At 40.8% G+C, this 21,850-nt stretch overlaps 1 protein-coding gene across 5 annotated transcripts in view; it reads left to right on the forward strand.

The window, feature by feature from the left end:
* The window catches only part of MSANTD3 (Myb/SANT DNA binding domain containing 3), a 35,557-nt gene extending 21,269 nt beyond the window's left edge, over nucleotides 1–14,288 (forward strand). For 4 of the 5 annotated variants that reach the window (XM_049896061.1, XM_049896060.1, XM_049896063.1 and 1 more), the window contains exons 2-3: nucleotides 690–1,140; nucleotides 8,357–14,288. In XM_049896061.1, the coding sequence (XP_049752018.1) occupies nucleotides 723–1,140; nucleotides 8,357–8,766 (828 nt within the window). In that variant the 5' untranslated portion in view covers nucleotides 690–722 and the 3' untranslated portion in view covers nucleotides 8,767–14,288. The remainder of the gene's footprint in view (nucleotides 1–689; nucleotides 1,141–8,356) is intronic. The other variant, XM_049896059.1, reaches the window with a different exon arrangement.
* Nucleotides 14,289–21,850: the final 7,562 nt, after the last annotated feature.

A 21,850-nucleotide genomic window follows, 5' to 3' on the forward strand; every position in this document is an offset into this window, starting at 1 on the left:
GTGTGCAGAGTAGAACTGAGCTGCATAGGACTCACCCTTTATGTGCCAGATCCTTTCACCTCTGAAATTACATGAACTATTTACATAGAATTTTTTCATTTTTAATAGTGTCCCTCAGACCTTAGGGATCACAGACTCCAACCCCTCATTTCAAAGATGTAGAAAGTGAGGTCCAGAAAGGAGCATGACCTATCCAAGGTTACAAATCGTGATAGAAATGCCAGATCTTTTGTTGATGATACTAAAATCTTGATAGTGTTTGCATTACCTGTTATATTTGATAACACAGTGACGTCTCTTGTCTTCAGCTGTGACGAAACTTCAGGAAAGTGGTTTAGTTCAAGAACTGCCTAACATTAAGAATTTGGGGAATACTCAGTTCCCTAACATTAAGCAGAAATAAATTAAGAAATGAGAGTTCCACATACATGTTCAACTTTGTCTTTTTTGAGCTGTTAATATGGCCAAGACCTCTAGAGCAAAGAACCAACTTGAAAATCTACTTTGAAGTAAAGCCCCTTTCCTAGATAAATTCCCGAATATTTTCCTGAGAATATCATTATTCAGCATTAATAGAAAAGACAGTACCCGTATTTCAAACAAGGGACTCAAATCAGGGATTAAACACACGTGATTTGATGACATGTTTATTGCTGGAATTGGTAATTGTTTCAAACTTCCTTTTACAGGATTGCTAACGGCCAGGAGAAATATAGTGGAAAATGCAAAACAACGAAATAATAAAACCTGCCAAATATTTCTCAGAATTGGAAAAGAGCATCTTGCTTGCTTTAGTGGAAAAGTACAAATATGTGCTTGAATGTAAAAAAAGTGACGCGCGAACTATTGCACTCAAGCAGCGTACCTGGCAAGCACTTGCGCACGAATACAACTCTCAGCCAAGCGTATCACTGCGGGATTTCAAACAGCTGAAGAAGTGCTGGGAAAACATCAAGGCTCGGACCAAAAAAATAATGGCCCATGAAAGGAGAGAGAAAGTGAAGCGGAGTGTCAGCCCACTTCTCAGTACCCACGTCCTCGGGAAGGAGAAGATTGCCAACATGCTGCCTGAGCAGCTCTACTTCCTGCAGAGCCCTCCGGAAGAAGAGCCCGAGTACCATCCGGATGCTGCAGCCCAAGGTATTGGCTCCTGGTGCCAGTGCGCGTGTTCTCATTGGCTACCTGCTTGACGTTTTTAATTTTAAAATCCCTAATTGTTGAGGGAATTTACAGAAATGAAACTTTCACAACAAACTGATTTTCCTAATCCAAAATCTTGGGAGTATATAGGACATCCATGTTATATAAAAAAAAAAAATTTTTTTTTATATAGTGCGTAAAAAAAAAAAAAAGACTTATTTACATCCCTGTGCTATCACTTAGTTTCTGTTAGTACTTACGAGTAAGGAAAGATAAGGGGTACGTTAATATAGTTATTAGTGATGTACTTCCACTGCTTATCTCAACCTATCTCAGGTATATTAAAGAGAATCTGTTTGGTGAGGATTTATATTCATTGACTCATTGAATATAAATCTTATTTTTTTAGAAAAATTTTTTCAGGACCTATGTTCAAAGTGCTGCATTAAGCCACTCAAAAGACCACATTTAGAAAAATGAAATATTTCAAACATAAAAAAAAGTACATTTAACATTCACGGAGGTTAAAAGCCAGCATTTTGATCCATTGTAACACTGATCCACAATAATGGTCACTTCCAGGGACCTTGAGAGATTCTGGAAAAAATTAATTTTAATATACTCCCATTGGAAAGAGAAAAATACCTCACCTGTAACTCTTAGGGAAGAAGGCTGCCATACAATCAGGGATGTAATGATACTGTCGTAGCTTCAAAACCTTGGAGTTAAGGGGCTATTGAACTGTCTCCAGGCAAGGAGAGGGTGGAAATGCATATAGATAAATTGTCAGTAATTCCTGCCTCCCTTAGGACAGGAAGTGCCCAGTTTATTTAAAGGTTCATTGAGGTTTGCAGAAGACACCTTGAGGCAGAGGAAGGTTCCTGAGGAAACCAGAGGGCTGGTGATAGAATCCTCATTAAAGTCCAAGGACCCAGCAAGCACTTGCCCAGGAAAATTTGGTTTTTGCTTTGCAGGGCAAAAAGTTGACTTGTTAGTGTCTCCAGAGTAGATTGAGCTCCGAGGGCCTAATGCTCATTAATTAAACACCACAGGACACTGTCTAGAACCAAGCATAACAATGTTATCCATGTAGAGTAAAAAATTACCAAGTGAACTGAATATGTGTGTTTTTGATTAGCACACTTTTTTCTCCTGTAGTTATATCAGCCTGGAGTGCTAAATTATGACCAAAAGTTTGCTTAGTAATCATTGACCAAGGTTAAGTCCAGGGAGCCAGTTGAATAACCATGATGGTTAATGTCATAAGCCTCTCACTGTAGGACCCCTGTGACTGATTTGATTCTTGAGTTCCCAAGCCAGGGTACCTGCAAGCAGACACTGTTTATATATGGGCACTGCCAACTCTCTGTTTTAACTCTCCTCTTGGCTGCTTCTGTGGGGTGGGCCCTGGTGCTAATTGACAGTGTTCTTTCTTGGGAGATGTTTATAGTTTCAGCTGATTCCTCTCCTCTGTGAGGCACTGAAGGGGATGGTGGTGGGAGAGGAGGGAGGGAGGTAATCAGAATTTTGGGTGGGGCTGCTTTTTAAATTGCTTACCTTCCCTGGGGAGATGTTGCTGAGGAAGATGGTGATATGAACTGCTTTCAGTTCACTTTGCTGATCTCCGATCTGGATCATTGTGTATTGATTTCGTAGGGTTATTCTAGGGGACAATCTTATTTCTCTATTTTCAAATCCTAGGGAGGATCTACAAAGTTTATTCCATGTGCTTTTAAAAAATAATTTTGGAAGTAATGATGCAATTAATTTACTTATAAACACAATTTATTAATTTCCAGCAAGAAAGGAATAAATATGGATTCCTGGTTTCCTCCCTGTGGTGACATTTGCTAGAGACTCGTTTGTAAAATTGGATGTTTTTACGTATACAATACTTGAGACTTCGTTTTTGCTGGTGATTATTAATCAGCCCAATGCTGCCAGCTCCTGTGTCCAGGGCAAATCTGGAGGGCGGTGGAGAACCATGGTGCTTTGTCAGTTAGGAAGTATGTCCAAAGTAACCTGTAATTAAGGTACTGAAACACTTCGTATGCATTAAAACAGCTTTGAGGTGATCTCACTCATTTTCTATTTCACTTTGCTTTCAAGAAAGAGAAGGCTGGAATTGTCAATAAGCCCTTCTGGGTCTTGGTGGGAAAACGGTTGAAAACTTGCTATAGAGTTTATGGGCCTCATTATATCATGAATTTTTTGACACATGGACTCTGTGTGTGTGTGTGTGTGTGTGTTTTACTTTTGTATCTTTAACACTGTGCTGTCCAATATAATAGCCACAAGCCACATGTGGTTTATTAATACTTGAAATGTGGCTAGACTGAATTGAGATGTGCTATAAAAGTACACACTGATACACCAAAAAGAATGTAAAATAGGTGATTAATAATTTTTATATGGATTACATGTTAAATTGATAATAATTTAGATATATGGGTGAAATGAAATGTAGTCTTAAAATTAATATCACCTATATTATTTTTATTTTTATTTTTTTTAACATGGCTACTAGAAAATTTAAAATTATGTATATAGGTTGCATTACATTTCTGTTGGACAGCGCTGTTCTAACACCTTACAGAGTGCCTTTCATAGAATTAGGTGCTCAGAGATTTATTGGATATTTGTTATAAAAATCTTTAACAGAACAAAGCCTAGTAGCATTCCACTAGAGGCCCCCCTCCAACTATTTTTTGTGTGAGATGGTTTTGACCATGTCGTCTTGATCATTTTCCCCTGGATAGTCTCAGCTTTTTAAATAACTCTCTTAAAACTTACATCTAGATTGGATGACAGTACTCTTAAAATTTTAAGCATAACATTAGGAATGCTTAAACAGAACAAAGTCTAGTAGTATTCCACTAGAGGCCCCCCTCCAACTATTTTTTGTGTGAGATGGTTTTGACCATGTCATCTTGATCATTTTCCCCTGGATAGTCTCAGCTTTTTGAATAACTCTCTTAAAACTTACATCTAGATTGGATGACAGTACTCTTAAAATTTTAAGAATAACATTAGGAATGCATTTGCAAAAAAAAAAAAAAACCCCTGGTATTTCCACTGAAATATATTAAAACAATTTGCACCCTACAGATTTATTAAAAAAAAAAAATTTTTTTTTTTTTTAATAAATCAGATTTATGGTCTGTGGTAATTTGGCTTTGACACTTATCCTTCGTTATCTTTGGGGAACAGGTTTACAGAACAAACTAAGGGAGCCGATAAAATTTACTAGGGGTGGTCAGGAGGCAGGATGACTGAAGGTCAAGTACATTTAAGAAAACTAAGTTTTCAAGTAGCACTCAAATGTTTTAGGATAATTTGTATTTAATTTCATATGCCATTATTTCTGTGCTGTAAAGCTATAATGGAATAATGCAAACATGGGAATAAATGAAGAATCTTTCTTAATAAATTACATTGTCACTGTTTAATTCAGTCTTATTCTTTTGGGAATGGAATTTGGGTACAGGAGGCACACAAGCATTGTTGCTCCACGCAAAGCCCCACTTTTGTGTTAGTTATGTGTGTTTGTTCCCATTGCCCACTTCCATTCTTTTCTGCAATCTATTCGTTCTAATGTGCTTGTATATTTTTTTACATGTTCTATATTCTTTTACGTTTTAATTTAGGTAAATTAAAATTTGTGCTATAGATGCCATTCTTTGTTTCTTTTGCCTTGAAAATAGTGAAAACTTAGAATACTGTTTTTAAGATCTGTTCCTGTTGCAGTATGTAAATCTAGTGCTTTCCTTCCAGTTAATGCATAATATTCCACAGTGTGCATCCACCATGGCGTATGTATCCATTCTCCCAGTCAGCCCGATTTTGTTCTGTTGCGTAGAGCTGTGGTTTGACTTTTTTTTTTTTTTAACTTTTACTGCCATAGTAGGCTTTTCCTGCTGCTATTTGAATCCTTAAGCAAAAGAACACCCTTTGACTGTATTTTCTGGGCCTAGGAAAGCCTATCCTAGGAGAGTCTTTCTACCCTTTTTGCAAAAGATTGAGTTGTTTTCTGCTTTTGGTGGCTTTGTTTTACCTAGGAGAGAGATTACGTGGTGTTCGTTTGCCATTCCCAGGATAATCTTTTTCCAATTACAATTCTTCCCATCTGAGCACTCGAGTCTGCTCATTGGAGCTAATATTTGTGTGAGAGTTAATTATCTACTCCATCAGTCTCCTCTAACTTTAAGCCCCAGCCTCTTCCAGGGTCTTCTTAACAGGCCTACCTTTTTTTTTTCTTTAAAATTTATGTTAACACACATTTAAGCTAAAAACCATAGTTTCAAAGTGGAGTCATTTTTCTTTTCCCAGACATGAACATACTGTCTTAATATTCACAGCTCTTGAGAAAAATTTGGAGAGCAAAGTTGGGAATATACATCTATATTCTTAACAATAGAAGCTTTGTGTAGATACAAGATATGGAGGCTGTGTTTTAAGATACGTAAGTAAGTGATCAGCTGAGCAAGTGGAGTAGTGGAAGGCTGGGTATTTTAGTGGCTGAGCTTGGATTATGGAGTCAGACAGACTGAGATTTGAATCCTGGTTCTTCCAACTAAATGACCTTGGATATCTGTACTTGGTTTTCTCTCAGAATACCTTCCTTAGAGGGTTGTCATAAGGATTAAACAGGGTAATGCTGCAAAGCGGTAGTTTAGTGCCTGATTAACTTAGAAAATGGTAGCTGCTATCATCATCATCATCCCCATCCCCATCATCACCCTCGCCATCATCATATTGTCACTTTCATTATCATCAGGTCCCTAAAACCTAAAATTGTTGAGATGAAAGTAAGCAGTGTTAGAAATTGGGAGAGATAAGCAGCATTGTGAGTGGGTGAACTTTACAGACTTAGAAGAATATCCAGAACTGTCCTCTAGAATGAAAGAGAAAAGAGGTGAAATATACTGAAAAATGTGTCATGTGTCCAGTCTTCAAAGAAAATATTTTCAGATCTAAGACTAGAAAGGAAGTGGGTGAGTTGATCCTCTGTGCAGTTGATGTTGACATGCCAGAGACCCTGTTCTCAGCGTTAACCCTTTCACATGCCTCTGTCCTGTGCCTCAGTTACCCCCTCAGAATACTGTTCTTTCTGCACAGTTGTGTTGTGCTTTGTTGAGGGGAATGTGCCCCACTGCATTCAACTCATCTCCCACACATTTCCTACATGCCCAGGCCTGTACCAGGCCCTGAGCTGGGTTCTACATAAGGTTGAAAAAGAGGCCATTTCTGTCTTCAGGGTAATCAGACTTGAAGGGAATGTAGTTAAACTACCAGTTGCAAGACAGAGAGTGTGGCGCTGTGGCAGAGGTGGGCCCAGGAGGCAGTGGAAGCATGAAGGAAGGGCAGCTACCTGATTGAGGCTAGGAGCTGTTGGGGTTGGGAAAGATTCCTAAGAAAGCATTTTCATTATCTCTGGATGGGTTTTTTTTTTTTTCTGGATGGCACAGAAGTACACATTTTAACCCTTCTCTTCCAGAAGTAAGATTTTTACCTTTTCTTTAATCTCAATTAGGGACTAGTTAGAGTTGTTACCTTACCTCTCGGGGTGAAATAATCCAAACAGTAGCCATTTTCCGTTTATTAACAGAGTATTACAAATTAGGCTTCCCTTAGTAGCCATTAACATTCCTATCTTCCAGAATAATGGAGTGGACATAATAATGTTATCTAATCTGTTAATAAATTGATATTATTTTTCTCCAAGGAGAAGATTCTTCTTATTGGAAAAATAAAACTTCTCAAGAAAGCCTTGAAGTCACAGCTAGAAGACACCATGGGCTGTGGAGTTAGTGGTTTCCTTCTTGAAACTTCTAATTGATGCTGATGTCATTGCTCTATAAAAAAATCAGTGCAAACAGGACACCTACCAAAAGTGGCATCCTTTTGCCTCCGTATGTTCTTCTCTCCCTACTGGTTCAGGCAATAAATATTTACTAGGCATCTACTATACACAATAATGTACAGGCAAAGTAATTGTTACCTAAGAATAAAAAATGAACAGGGCATGGTTCCAAAATAAGACTACATGTTACGGGCTATAACAGAAGAGTACACATAGAGAAAGGAGGTGAGGTTCACAGAAGAAGTGGATTGGTCCTGAACAGAGGAAGAGTTAGCGGGGAAGGTTGAAAAAAGGAGACTGGAGTGAAGGTATGTTTGGGTGGGTGGGGGACACACATGGTGAGCCCAAGTTGAGGCTGAAGGAATAGCAAGATACAAACTATGAACAAAAGCATGACCTTTTAGAGAAGTGAGTAGTTTGTGGTAGGATTCAAGGGTGTAGAGGGTATTTTTGAAGAATAAGGTAAGAAAGTTAAAGGGAGTTGGAAACATTATGAGAGCTACTCAGGGTAGAGTGAAAAGAGAGCCAAAGACAGAAACCCCAGGAGAATATTAAAAGGTGAGAGATGGGTGGAGCAAGAGACTGAGTCCTTAAAGGAGACCGGAAAAGAAGCAATTAGAGAAGAAGCTGTAGAGAAACTTGGAGAGAGTGATGGATCAGAGGCTAATGGAAGAAAGAAATTTCAAGGATTGTCAAGTGCTAGAAAAAGTGCTAGGGAGAGGTTAAATGAGGGGGACGTTGGAAAGTGTCCCTGGGACATGAATGTTGACCCCAGATGGCAGTGCTGGAGACAATAGCCAGATGGCAGGAGATTGAGGACAAATAGTGTGCTGAGACATTAAGCCCTTTGAAGGAGGAACATTTGTAAGATGGCTATCCAGTCTAAGGGTTAAGACCTATGACCAGGAAACGGCAACGAACAGCACCTTTGTGGAGACTGAGCATAAGTTTTTGTTCATGGCTGAATGAAAAACTGACAAAGGGTGACCAGACTGATGGAGAACTTAATCTGAAAACCCACACTGTTGGCTTTGTATTTAGATCTTATGCTCATTCAGTCTGTGCACACTTCAGTTTAGAACTGGTATTAACATAACAAGGTCTCTGATTCTTAGTAATCGAAGTCTTTGACCATTGCTTTCCACAGTTCTAGAAATGACATAATAAGCCCTTTGTCATTATTTCTTAAAGGAAAATTGCTTTTGATTTGTGGGTTTTGAAAAAGTCAGGTATAGCGAAGGTACCTGGTTTTAGATACATCCCATGTGTGGGGCCCCTCTCATTTGACGTAGGATTGATTTACTCTCTGCCTGTAAAATCTTTGAACGTGTGTTTTCTGCTACTGTTTTTCAGAATCATTTGCTGTTTCAAATAGAGAACTGTGCGATGATGAGAAAGAGTTGATACATTTTCCAGTATGTGAGGGGACCTCTCAACCTGAACCCTCATGTTCAGCTGTCAGAATAACAGCCAATAAAAACTACAGGAGCAAAACCTCTCAGGAAGGTGCTTTAAAAAAGATGCATGAGGAAGAACACCATCAACAAATGTCCATCTTACAACTGCAGCTGATACAAATGAATGAGGTTCATGTGGCCAAAATCCAGCAGATAGAGCGAGAGTGTGAGATGGCAGAGGAGGAACACAGGATAAAAATGGAAGTTCTCAATAAAAAGAAGATGTATTGGGAAAGAAAACTGCAAACTTTTACCAAGGAATGGCCTGTTTCCTCATTTAACCGGCCCTTTCCCAATTCACCCTAAGACTTCGGGGGTGGCTCACTTGTACTTAATGTGTGTTGGCAAAGAAAGTCTGGGATGTGAACATGCGGTCAGTAACCTGTCACAGAGCTACAACTAGGAAAATTAGAGTGGTGGTAGTCACTTATTTAAGAATACATTCAGGTAAACAGCTGTACCCTGTGTACCCTGTAAGTGGCTGAGAAGCTGTTTTAGTCTTCTGAAAATTATCACTATTGAGTGCTATAATTCTGAATGTAATGTCTCCTTAATTAGAATTCATACAAGAACCATGTGTGAGTGTTGTATTTTTTTTTAAAAACCGAATGCAAATGTGACTCTAAAGGAGTGTGGCTGATTTTCTTTTTTAAACAGTAGAACTTTTCTATCCAAATGAATCCTATCCCGTTGAAAGTAGCTGTCCTGGGAGGCCACATGTTTCTCCAGCTGTGATGCTCTTGCTCAGAACTTGGTAGAGGCCTTTAGGGAACCTCCATGAGAGCTGCAGTCCTTTTTCTCCCCCCCCCCCCCTTTTCTTTCCCAGTGTATTTTGCTTCTGTTTTGTAACAGCCCAACATTTGGAAGGATATTTTCTAAGGGGGCCTATAAACTGCCTTTTAAGGCCTTTCCCCCAAAGAGTAGTTCCAAATAACGTCTCCGACAATGGTAGCTTTGTTGGAACTAATGATGTGACTACTTTGAGGGAAAAATGTTCATTTAGATTTATACATTCTGTTATGTTTGTTTTATTAAAAAAAAACTGACAATTTTATAGTCACACTGCGTGTGTTTCTTAAAGGTGCTGCTTTCCTAACTGTACTCTAGTTTTTGCCTTTCTTCTGGTTTTCCTCCCAACTTTGTACTACTGAGTTACTGCTTGCCCTTGTATTTTGTCTTCGGCTACCTAAAGAAAATCTCTTCCCTCACCATGCTTATGGTGCTAGCTCATAGTAATGCTATGTAGTTTGCATTATACAGTTAGCACTGGGCTTTTTAAAAATCCATTACCAGCATATTTGGAAATATGGATTGATAGATGGATACTGTGATTGAGCTGCGACATAGCTTCTCCTGTAGCTTAATGTTAAAAACAGCCCCAGGAGTTGGGGATAGTAGTAACTGGAAGAAGCAAAGGGACACTTTAGTGCCAAGACAGAGCAGCAATTTCTTAGAATGAAATGTCAAGGCCTTGTGGTGAGAGTATATGTGGCAGAGGCCATATTAGGGAGTGTAGGACTAGGAGTCAGGGCCTGAATTCTAAGCTTCTGCCTTAAGTTGCTATGTGACCTTGGGCAACAACCTTTAATCCTTGGTGTTTCCTGTCCATAAAACAAGGGAGTTGGACTAGATAATGTTCAGTGTCTGCTACAACTCCTTGACAATGGTGTGTATAGTCATAGATGGGCACTGCTAACATCATAGTCATCCAGAGAGCATGGGTTGGTAGGGAGCAATTGTTTACTCCATTGGCTAAGCTTGCTTCGTTCATAATTTTTGAATTTCGGGTCCTGGGGACTGTAAGTTCAGTAAGGTTCAGATATACTTGCTATTTACGGACTATATAAAACTTAAATGGAAATCTATTTTATACATGGAATCATACTTTAAATAACTTTAGAGAAACTGGCTGTTTGACGGAACCCTGTGAAGATTAGACTTCTTTGAAAGGAAAAACCCTTTTGTAAGGATTTGTGTTCTTTATTTAGTTTCTACCAGACGGAACCATTAGAGAGTAAAGCATCTGTGTAAAAGTCCACGCTTAAATGGTTTGTGTAAGACTAACCATAGACTTCATGCGCTCCCACCACTTCAGGATGAGCACATCGCACAACAAGGCCTAAACATAGATGTGAACCAAGAAAAGTTTGCTTTTTCTTCCCCTTCTGATCCACCTGGAGATTTCATTAATATGCAGATTTGGGTTTAGTAGTTCTGGAGAGGGGCCTGAGTTTTTGCATTTCTTAAAAGCTCCCAGGTGATGCCAGTTCTGCTTGTCTGGTGACCAGACTTCTAAGTAGCAAGGTTTTAGAGGACTCTGTGAAGTTTATGGAGCCCTGGTGGTGCAGTGGTTAAGAGTTACAGCTGCTAACCAAAAGGTCTGGCAGTTCAAATCTACCAGCTGCTCCTTGGAAACCCTCTGAGGTGGTTCTGCTGTCCTCTATGGTTGCTGTAAGTTGGAATCAACTTGACGGCATCCGGTCTGATTTTTTTGGGTTTGGTGAAGTTTTTATTTACTCTTCTAAAAGAATTGGATTAGGTACATCTTTGGGGATAGCAGCGTGCTAGATGTTATTCTTTCTGTCAGAACTTAATACTAAGTGCATGAACAACAATGTGGAACAACATAGAAAAGGCCTATACACAGTAGTATATTTTAATGTAACTGTAACAGCATTGAACCAATTCTTAACCGAACATATAAAGGACAATTAAACCAGCAGCCTAATGTACTTTGCTCTAATGTTAATGGTATTTATGAGTTTATAACAGTAGTTTACAACCTTGACTATGCATTAGAAACAGTATTTTATAAAGAATCAGTACTGAGACCCACTACTAGAGGATTCTGATTTACTTGGCCTGGGTTGGAGCATGGTCCTTTGTATTTTTCAGAAGCTTAATAGGTGATCATGATCATAATCAGGGTTGAGGACCACTGGTGTCTAGGTTCACAAATGTATCTCACTGAATCCTTAACAATCCTATGAGGATAGGTAGAAGTGAGGAAATGATGCTGAGAAGAACCAGCTAGCACATGCCCTGTAGCTAGTGGATGGCAAAGCAGAACCTTAAACCAGGATTCCTCTTTGTTCTGGTTTGAACCCCTGCTGAGAATTTGAATTTCCACCCCAGATATACTGAATCAGAATCTATAGTTTAACAAGATTTCCAGGTGATTCTTACGTATAATAAATTTTGAGAACCATTGCTCTGCTAGTGGAGCCCTGGTGGTGCAATGGTTAAGAGCTTGGCTGCTAAAAAAAGGGTCAGTTCAAATCCATCAGCCACTCCTTGGAAACCCTATGGGGCAGTTCCACCCTACATTTCCACCTGTTCTGTAGGGTCGCTATTGAGTCGGAATCGACTTGACGGCAACGAGTTTGGTTTTGGTTTTAGTGGTTCTCAGAACTGGTCCTTAACCAGCAGTATTAGCATCACCTGGAAACTTGTTAGAAATGCAGATTCTCAGCAGGGGTTGTAACTGGAATGAACTGGTTGGAAGCTCTATTTCAAACCCAGGTCTCCTGACTCCAAAACTTAGAGCTGTGCCTGCTTGCACCCATCCCATACCTTGAAGCTATGTCATGATTTGTTCATCCTGAGCGCCACATCACTCTACAGGATACTTGCAGTGTTTTTTTGCATTCATGAACAGGCACAATCCCAATTCATTTCACTTTTGAGCAGTTTCTTACCTAAGGTAGATGCAATAACCATTCACTGGTAGGTGCTATAGGGACTAGATAAATATTAACACATTATTTACCATGCCCCACCCTGCCCAATCCTGGACACAGCTCACTTGGGGAGATAAGGCTTATACGAAGTTATCATGTAACTGATCAGTGCATGTCTTCAAGTGTGTTTATAGCTCAAAGCAGATAGGTTACTTTTAGCTAAGGAGATTGAAAAGAAGGCCTTGTAGAGGAGCTGGCATTTGAACTAAGTCTTTAGAGTTAGTATTTTGGCAGTGGTGGTTAGAAAAGGAGAAGGCCTTCACTAGACTCAAGGTCCTGTTGAAGATTCAAGATGATGAGACACATAATTGGGAGGCGGAGAAAGCATGCAACATTTCCAAATTGGGTGTGATCACAATTGTGTTCCAGGAGGACAATTAAGAGGTGGAACTGAGTGGAGAGAAGACTGGAGTCAAGGAGATGAGGTAGGAGGGTTCAGCCCTGGTTAGGATAAGATGATACGAGGACCTAGAGAAGGTCCTCAGAAGACAAGGGAGACCACTGCGAGAGACAATGCAGAAGTGGAATGAGTAGGGCTTGGCAGTTGACTGCTTCTGTTGGTGAGGAGGGGCAAAGTTTTGAGCCAGATATCTGGGATAATGAGGTTGCCAACTTAAAGAAAGAAAGGATGCATTTCTAGCTCTGACCTGCCCTAGGAGAGGCCTATGCACAAACTAGTGCTACTGCCTCCCACTCAGACTCAAATGCCAGCACCTCCACCCACCTTTGGCTATCACATCTTTGCCCTGACTTCTGCCTCTTCAGCTGCCTCTGTTGCCACTTCCACCTGTTCATCTACCGCTTTAGCTCTTCTCTGCTGGATCCTTGGGCACCCCTCTGGTTTTGGTGCTGCCTCTGATGTCAGTACGTCCATTGTGGCTGGGGGTTGCTTTAGTTGCCATGTCATACTGCCTTAGCGCTAGAAAGATCAGAAAAGGCTTTTTTTTTTTTTTTTAACCATGATCTCCAGTTTCTCTCTAGATGCTCTTGGGACCCACACATTTATTTCAGAGTTGGTTTTTTGTTTGTTTTTAATGTCCTGTGTTGTATAAAGAAGCATTGGCTAAAACGGCTGCTAATCCCTATGTATTACTCTCATGGCCCCTTTATAAAAAGCAAACCTGGAATCCTACCCTGTAATGCACCAAAGATTCAGGAAGTGTTTTAGGATTTTTGCAGGGAGAATTCTTAAATGCATTGGATTTTCCCCCTTTTTCAATTAAGAAGAAGGGGAATGGAAGAGAAGTGGCATGGAGGGAGAGTGCATTTGAGTTGTCAGCCCCCTCTGCAGTGTCAGGTCATTACATCATCACTTGGTCTGGGCAAGAGGAAAGGAATGGTTCTGCCTCCTGGGAATGTCAGAAGGACTTGATAATTATATTTGGCAAAGCCATGAGGAATGGCTCTGTAATGTCATTGCTAAGAATTACTCTTTTAACAGCATTTCTAGATATCTGAGCCTTTCAACTGGAATGACACTCTTTTCCACTATGCCTTTCCTTTCTGTTGGGCCGGTGCCCAGCTGGTCCTCTGTTCTTCCTTGCCCTTGCTTTCACATCAGTCCATGTTTTCTCTTCTGTCTTCCCCCTTTCCAGCCCTGCTCTCCAATCCCTCCTTCCACGCTCACCTTCCCCTGTTTTCGAGGTGGAATCATGTGAGAATGTGTGTGAAGGGAATGCTTGCCAAAAGACAGCACATTCAACATTGGGTATCAACAAGGTAAAGTTTAGCCTTAGACTAGTCAGACTAATGATGTCTTACTTCCATGCTGCATCTGCTACTTTTGTGTTGGTGGGACTCAGAAGTCATGGGAGAGCTCGCCAGTGATCTGTGACTGCAACAAATTTCTAATGTGCCATATATTATGCCCTTCAACACAACCTATGAATCTCTGCCTCAGTTTCTCCATCTGTGAAAGTGGTGTAATACTTATCTACCTCCCTTGAATGTTATGAAGATTAGTATGTGTTGGTAAATCACTTTTAAAATAAAGAGTGATGTAAAGCATTTTACCATTATTGTTGTCATTGTGATACGGGTGCCCTCCTGTACGGATGGTGCCCTGTAGGGACAGTACCCCAGGGGTACCATGGTTTCAGAATGCCCAGTATATAAAACTTCCATAACAGACACATGAGTGTGATTATTTTCTTTATGAAAAATTTTGACATGGCATTTCTTTAAATAGCCCTTTGGTGCATTTAGAATGAGATTCAATTTATAGAAGTGTGATTTATTCAAGATTTTTAAAGAACATCTACTGAGCCTCTATTACCCAATATAATTGTTCGGTTTCCAAGCTGATTATTAACACTGCAGTTCATAATCATTAGGTGGAAAACTTCTGTTTTTACATTATCCAGATGCCAGAGTATGTGTGAAGGTTTTCTCACCATTAACACTGAATGGAATGGGAAGAGTGGCGATCCTGGTACTCCTGAAAGTGGAGCCGGAGCTCTTGTTCCACTTGCAAAATGTCCTTACTGGTTTGGGGGAAAAAAGACTATCCATGTATGTTCACTAAAGGCCTCAGAGTGAAAGGTCCATATCCATAAACATGGGCTCCCTTTCTTAACTCTTGGTGACTGCTGAGAGATTTAATTAGGTTGGGAAAAAAATTCCCAACCCTGTTATTTAAGAGACTGTTTATTTGTAATCAGAAAGATACTCGTTATAGTGGAGACACTCTTAGCAGCAGTAGAAGGTAAGGTTCCAATTCCTTTTCCTTCATTGCTGCCCCATCACCTGGTCCAACCTCCAGTATAAAAAAAAAAAACAACAGTGTAACCAAATTGGAAAACAAGCTGGTGCTCTGCTGGGGAGGTGGGTATGAATCTAGAGTCTTACCTGGAGCCTCCAAAGAGGTTCTTTGAATGGGTTGCTATTATGCTTTCTGTAGGGCTTTAGGGCTATCACTCGACCTTTGGCCATCTGGGGTATGGCAGGATCAGATCTGCTTTCATGTGGTCATGCTGGGGCCTGCACTGAAGTGGCAGAAGCCATCCAGGGGAAGCTCTTTTCATGACTACAGCATAAGTAAAAGAAGGCAAACCCAACTTATTAGAAGCACATCTCAAGGTTCAATGTCATATCTGCTAACATCTCCTTGGCCAAAGCAAGTCACATGGCTGAGCCCCAAGTCCGTGGGAGGGAAGCAGACTCCTTAAGGAGGGAAGGGAGAAGCTGAATATTTTTGAACCATAACCTAATCTGTAGTATCATAAGTAGGAAGGAAACTAGGGGGATACAAAAGAGTTAAGATTATATTATAAATCAAGGAACAAGGAATCTAGAGGCAAAATTTTTCCACTGAGACACCTTTTCTTTCCTTGCTTCCTCCGTCTCTCAACCTTTTTTTTTTGGGTGAGGGGAGGCTACAAAATGATGATAATAGAGTGCACTTCATAGAGTTGTTGGATTAAATGGGTAGTATTTTTTTATATGTATTTAGAACAGTACCTGGCACATAAGAAACACTTTCCAGTTTTAGCCTTTTTTTTTTTTTCCCCAAGATTATATGGCTTCTAAATGCGGAAGGGGAAATTTGAACCCAAGGGGCCTGGTTCCAGAGCTCAGGCTCTTAAACATCAGAATACACAGCCTTTCTAGGTTGAACCTGTGTTCAAATCATAGGCTTGCAAAGAACTTGAGCTCCTGAGTATTAGACCACGATCTGTAAACTACCTGCCTCCCAAGATTACTGTAACAATTACATGACAATACAAAGATTAAAAAAAAACCAAAAAACAAAAACCAGTTGCTCTTGACTCAGTTCTGCCTCACAGTGACCCCACGTGGGTCAGAACTGTGCTCTATTGATTTTTTTGGATGTAGATCACTAGGCCTTTCTTCTGAGGCACCTCTGGGTAGACTTGACCCTCCAACCTTCTGTTCAGTAGTTGAGCGTGTTAACTATTTGCATCACCCAGGAACTCCACAAAGGTGGTAGGGCCTTGTAAACTGTAAAATCAAAAAACAAAAAATCCCCCAACTTCTCTTCTGATCTCTGCTACAAGAGAGTCCAAGGCTTTCTCTTCTCCCATCATCAACACCTCCTTTTAGTCTCTCCCTCCGGCTTTATCACTGTGAAACACCCTGAGCACACTCAACAGTCTCTCTTCAGTTTCAGACCCAGGATCTGTAAAATTACTCCCATTGATCCCTACACCTGGAGAGATCTCAGCTTCTCCTCCCCTCTCCCATCACCTATACTGCTGAAGTGTTACCCATTCTTCAAGGTCAAGCGACACCAGGACACACCGTTGGAACCTGGGCTCCAGTCCCAGCTTTGCCGGTAACTTAGCATGTGATTGTTGGCAAATTACTAGGTCTCCCTGGATTTCCTTGTCTGTAAAATATGAGTGTTAGAGTAGAGGATTTTTAGATTCTCTTCCTGTGTTCTAATTAGCCTTCTCCTTAAAAGATAATGTGTACATAAATGGAATTCAAATACTACATCCAGGTGGATCAGCCCCAAGGCTAAAAGCACCATTTGTGAGTGTTACTGACATTAGGATAATGATTGTACTTAAACTTTTTATAAAACAATCTAATTATGGTTGATACAAGCATTTCTGTATAATGGGAATAAAAGGGTCGTTGCTTCTTAGTTATCTAGTGCTGCTATAACAGAAATACCACAAGTGGGTGGCTTTAATGAACAGAAATTTATTCTCTCACAGTTTAGGTCCTGAATTCAGGGTGTCAGCTCTAGGGGAGGACTTCCTCTGTCAGCTCTGGGGGAAGGTTCTTTTTTTTTTTTTTATTAACTTTTACTGAGCTTCAAGTGAACGTTTACAAATCAAGTCAGACTGTCACATATAAGTTAATATACACCTTACTCCGTACTCCCACTTGCTCTCCCCCTAATGAGTCAGCCCTTCCAGTCTCTCCTTTCGTGACAATTTTGCCAGCTTCCAACTCTCTCTATCCTCCCCTCCTCCCTCCAGACAGGAGATGCCAACACAGTCTCAAGTGTCCACCTGATATAATTAGCTCACTCTTCATCAGCACCTCTCTCCTACCCACTGTCCAGTCCCTTTCATGTCTGATGAGTTGTCTTCGGGGATGGTTCCTGTCCTGGGCCAACAGAAGGTTTGGGGACCATGACCGCCGGGATTCCTCTAGTCTCAGACCATTAAGTATGGTCTTTTTGTGAGAATTTGGGGTCTGCATCCCACTGATCTCCTGCTCCCTCAGGGGTTCTCTGTTGTGCTCCCTGTCAGGGCAGTTATTGATTGTGGCCGGGCACCAACTAGTTCTTCTGGTCTCAGGATGATGTAGGTCTCTGGTTCATGTGGCCCTTTCTGTCTCTTGGGCTCTTAGTTATCGTGTGACCTTGGTGTTCTTCATTCTCCTTTGATCCAGGTGGGTTGAGACCAATTGATGTATCTTAGATGGCCGCTTGTTAGCATTTAAGACCCCAGACGCCACATTTCAAAGTGGGATGGAAAATGTTTTCATAACAGAATTATTTTGCCAATTAACTTAGAGGTCTGGGGGAAGGTTCTTGTCTCTTCATCTTCTTTTCCTGGGTTCCTTGGTGATCTTCATGTGGCTTGGCATCTATTTTGTCCCCATTCCTGCTCCATTTCTTCTGTGTCTTATCTGCTCTTTTATGTCTCAAAAAAGTGATTGGTTTAAAACACACTAGATACTGACACGGCCTCATTAAGATAAAGAAATCCCTATTCCCAAATGGGATTACATCCACAAGTATAAGGGTGAGGGTTTATAATACGTAATTTTTTGGGGGGGGACACAATTCAATCCATAACACTTCCCAAGATGTCATTTTCCCCCAAATGTAACTGGATGGTATTTAACGGGTTTCAAATCGCCCAGTTCTACAGAATATATACTACTTAACTATTTTACAAATTGCCCTGTTTTGTAGGCTTTGGAGGAAACCCTGGTGGCGTAGTGGTTAACAGCTATGGCTGCTAACCAAAAGGTCAGCAGTTTGAATCTACCAGGTGCTCCTTTGAAACCCTGTGGGGCAGTTCTACTCTGTCCTATAGGGTCACTACGAGTCTGAATCCAGTCGATAGCAACGGGTTTGGGTTTTTGGTAGGCTCTGGAATATTTGTATATTTACACTTTATAATGTCCAGATTGTGCAGATTTCTGTATATGCGTTTTTCTTATCAGTTGATTTCAGTAGATGATATCTATTGTAACACTGGGACTGTCTGAAAACCTACATCAAATGGAAGGAAGTCAGCATTTACTGAATATCTCATATGGGCCCTACTAGAAAAGAAAAAAAAAAAAAACCTGTAGCCACTGAGTCAATTCCAGCCCATAGCGACCCTAGAGGACAGAACAGAACTGCCCATAGCGTTTCCAAGGAGTGGCTGGTGAATTCGAACTGCTGACCTTTTGGTTAGCAGCCACATCACTTAACTACTACTATGTCACCAGGGCTCCATATGGGCCCTAGGCAATTTCATATATTATTTCACTTAATTTTCAAAATATTCTGTAGGTGTAGATAATATTTTCTGTATCTTACAGATGAGGAAATGCAACTTGGAGAGGTTAAATGACTTGTTCAAGATCACAAAGCTGGGAAGTGGCTTAACTAGATTTGAAACCCAAGTCAGTATGCTTTGATTGGTCTGTTTACCGACGATAGAAAAGAAGAACTCTGATAGACTGATCAGGCCTATCAGGGGTCTGCCAGGAGACTGAAGAGACAGAGATGAAAAGAAGCAGAGAGACGAGCTAAGGGGTTAAGGGTGTCAGCAATGGCAAAAGCGGCAACTTAGGATCAGCCTGATAGCAAAGCTAAGAGTCAGTGACCAGGGCTAAGAAGAGAGATTAATCAACCGTGCCATTTAGATTAGCTTTTCTCAAACTTTAACGTGCATAGCAATCACCTGGGGATCTTATTAAAATGCAGATTCTGATTCAGTAAATCTTGTGTGGGGCCACGTTTTGCGTGTCTAACACTCCCCCAGCTGATGGTGATGATGTGGCTGGTCCACTGACCACTGTGGTTACCACTGCCTACTGCTGTCGAGAAAATTCTGACTCATAGCGCCCCCATAGGGTTTCCAAGGCTGTAAATCTACAGAAGCCTACTGCCACATTTTTCTCCCATGGAGCTGCTGGTGGTTTCAAACTGCCGACCTTCCCGTTAGCAGTGATCACTTTAACCACTGCGACACCAGGGGTCCTTGGTTCACCGACCAAACCATTGAGTAATGAGGATTTAGTTCATCCTGGTGACACAATAAATAGCCCTGGTGGCACAGTGGTTAAAGGCTCGGCTACTAACCAAAAGGTTGGTGGTCTGAACCCACCAGCTGCTCCTAGGGAGAAAGATGTGGCAGTCTGTTTCCATAAAGATTTACAGCCTTGCAAACCCTCTGGGCAGTTAACTCTGTCCTATAGGGTCACTGTGAGTCGGAAACAACTAGATAGCAACAGGTTTTGTTTTTTGGTTGGTGGCACAACAGTTAAGTGCTCAGCTGCCAACTCAAAGGTCAGTGTTTCAAACCCACCCAGTGGCTCTTCAGGAAAAAGACCTGGTGATCGCCTGTAAAGATTAAAAAACCCCAGTGCTGATTACAGCCTAGAAAACTCTATGGGGCAGTTCTACTCTGTTACATGGGGTTGTTATGAGTCAGAATCAACTCAAGGGCACCTAACAACCACCACCACCACCACCTCCAAGGCAGAAGCCCTGGTGGTGCAATGGTTAAGTGCTTTGGCTGCTATCCACAAGGTTGGCCATTTGAAACCCACCCAGCTGCTCTGTGGCAGTTCTACTCTGTCACATGGGGTCGCTATGAGTCAGAACCAATTCTGTGTCACCCAACAGCAATATGCAAGGCAGTTCTCTAAATGTGGTCTTCAGATCACTTGCATCAGAGAATGTATGGTGCTTGCCCAAAACAAATTTTGGGCCCGACAGACCAGACTCAGAATCTCTGAGGATGGGACCTTGGAATCTACATTTTTCAGGAGCTTTCCAGTTGCTTCAAATGTATAAAGTTTGAGAACCACTGCTATTAGGACATGGCATGACAACTAAAATCACCTCACTTGTATATCAATTTCCGGTTCATAAAACCCTTTCACATCCCGTTTCTCCTGTACCTGTCCAGCAGGCTGAAGAAGTCGATACCATTAGCCCCACTTTGTAGAACAGAACGCTGAATCTCCAGTGGTTAAGTGCTCAGTCCAAAGGTCATCTGACTCCCAGGAAAGCATTCTTTCTATTATTTCATGGCTCTCTCCCACTTTACCATATTGTCACATACACTCCTACACAAATTAGAAGTACTTTTATGTCTAAAAAGCTTTGCAGAGCAATCTTCTGGCTACGAGGCTTTTAAAGATTTCAATCTAATTTAGCACATTAAACAGCACAGTTTATGCTTATAAGCATAAAGCTATCCAAGGTCATGGTACAAAATGTTTGGTGAAGTAATTAGGAAATAAACTGCATTGGGGTTTTTTTTCCTTTAAAAAAATTTTTTTTGCCCTTCACCTAGGTTTACCAATTGTTAGCAGTTTGCTGTTAACTTTCAAATGTTAAAGCATTTGAAGGCTGCAGACATCCTGATACTTCACCCCTAAATGTTTCAGCATGCCCTTCGGAGAATAAGAGCATTCTCCTACATTATGAAGATCCCATTATCACACCTAAGAAAAGTAACATTAATTCAATAATATAACTTAACATGTAGTTCACGTTTGTATTTCTCCAGCTGCCTTAAAAATGTCTTTTATTGCCATGTATTTTTTCCAGATCCAATCAATGTTCATTGCATTTGAGTGTTTTGTCTCTTTAGTCTAATGTAATCTAGAACAAACCTCTCCCTTTGTCTCTTTTGTTTTACATTTTTTTGAAAAGTCCAGGCCTTCTAAAGTGCCCCCATTCTGGATTTATCTGGTTACATCCTTGTGATTAGATTTAGGTTAAACTTCTTAGGCAAAAGTAGATGATGTCCTGTCCCCTCACTGTAGCATTTCAGGAGGTACATGATGGCAGGTTGTCCAATTACTGGTGATATTAGCCCTGGTGGTGCAGTGGTTAAGTGATATGGCTGCTAATCAAAAGGTCTGCAGTTCAAATCCACCAGCCACTCCTTGGAAACCCTATGGGGTAGTTCTACGCTGTCCTCTAGGGTTGCTATGGGTCAGAATCAACTTGACGGCAATGGTTTTGTTTTTTTTTTAAGGGTGCATTATAAAGTTGTTTTCTTTCACTTATAGTTAATAAGTTATTTGTAGTTTCATATCTCAAGACCATGTGAATATCCTGTCCCCCAACAACCTTTTGCCCAATGGTGTTAGCATCTACTGATGATCTATACCGTACTCAGTTATCTTATTGGGGATTGCAAAATGGTGATTAAACCAATGCTGACCATTTTTCAGCATTTGTATGGAAAGTGTGCCAGGGTTTGGGAAAATCTGAATTTAGGTCACGTCAAATCACACTGGCTTCTCAGAAAGCAAAGCCTTAGCTTCACCCCATCTTTCTTTACTGGCCATCTCCCTCAAAACTCCTAGTGGGAGGGAGTCTGTGAAGGGTAGTTATTTTCCCATGCTTCGGAATGCACTCCTGAGAGAAAAGGTTCCTAATTCCTTTTCCTAGGCATTCCAGCTCTAGCCTGGCTCTCTGGTGTTGGCCT

This window comes from Elephas maximus, chromosome 9 (genome assembly GCF_024166365.1).
Source record: "Elephas maximus indicus isolate mEleMax1 chromosome 9, mEleMax1 primary haplotype, whole genome shotgun sequence".
NCBI classification, from domain to species: Eukaryota; Metazoa; Chordata; class Mammalia; order Proboscidea; family Elephantidae; genus Elephas; species Elephas maximus.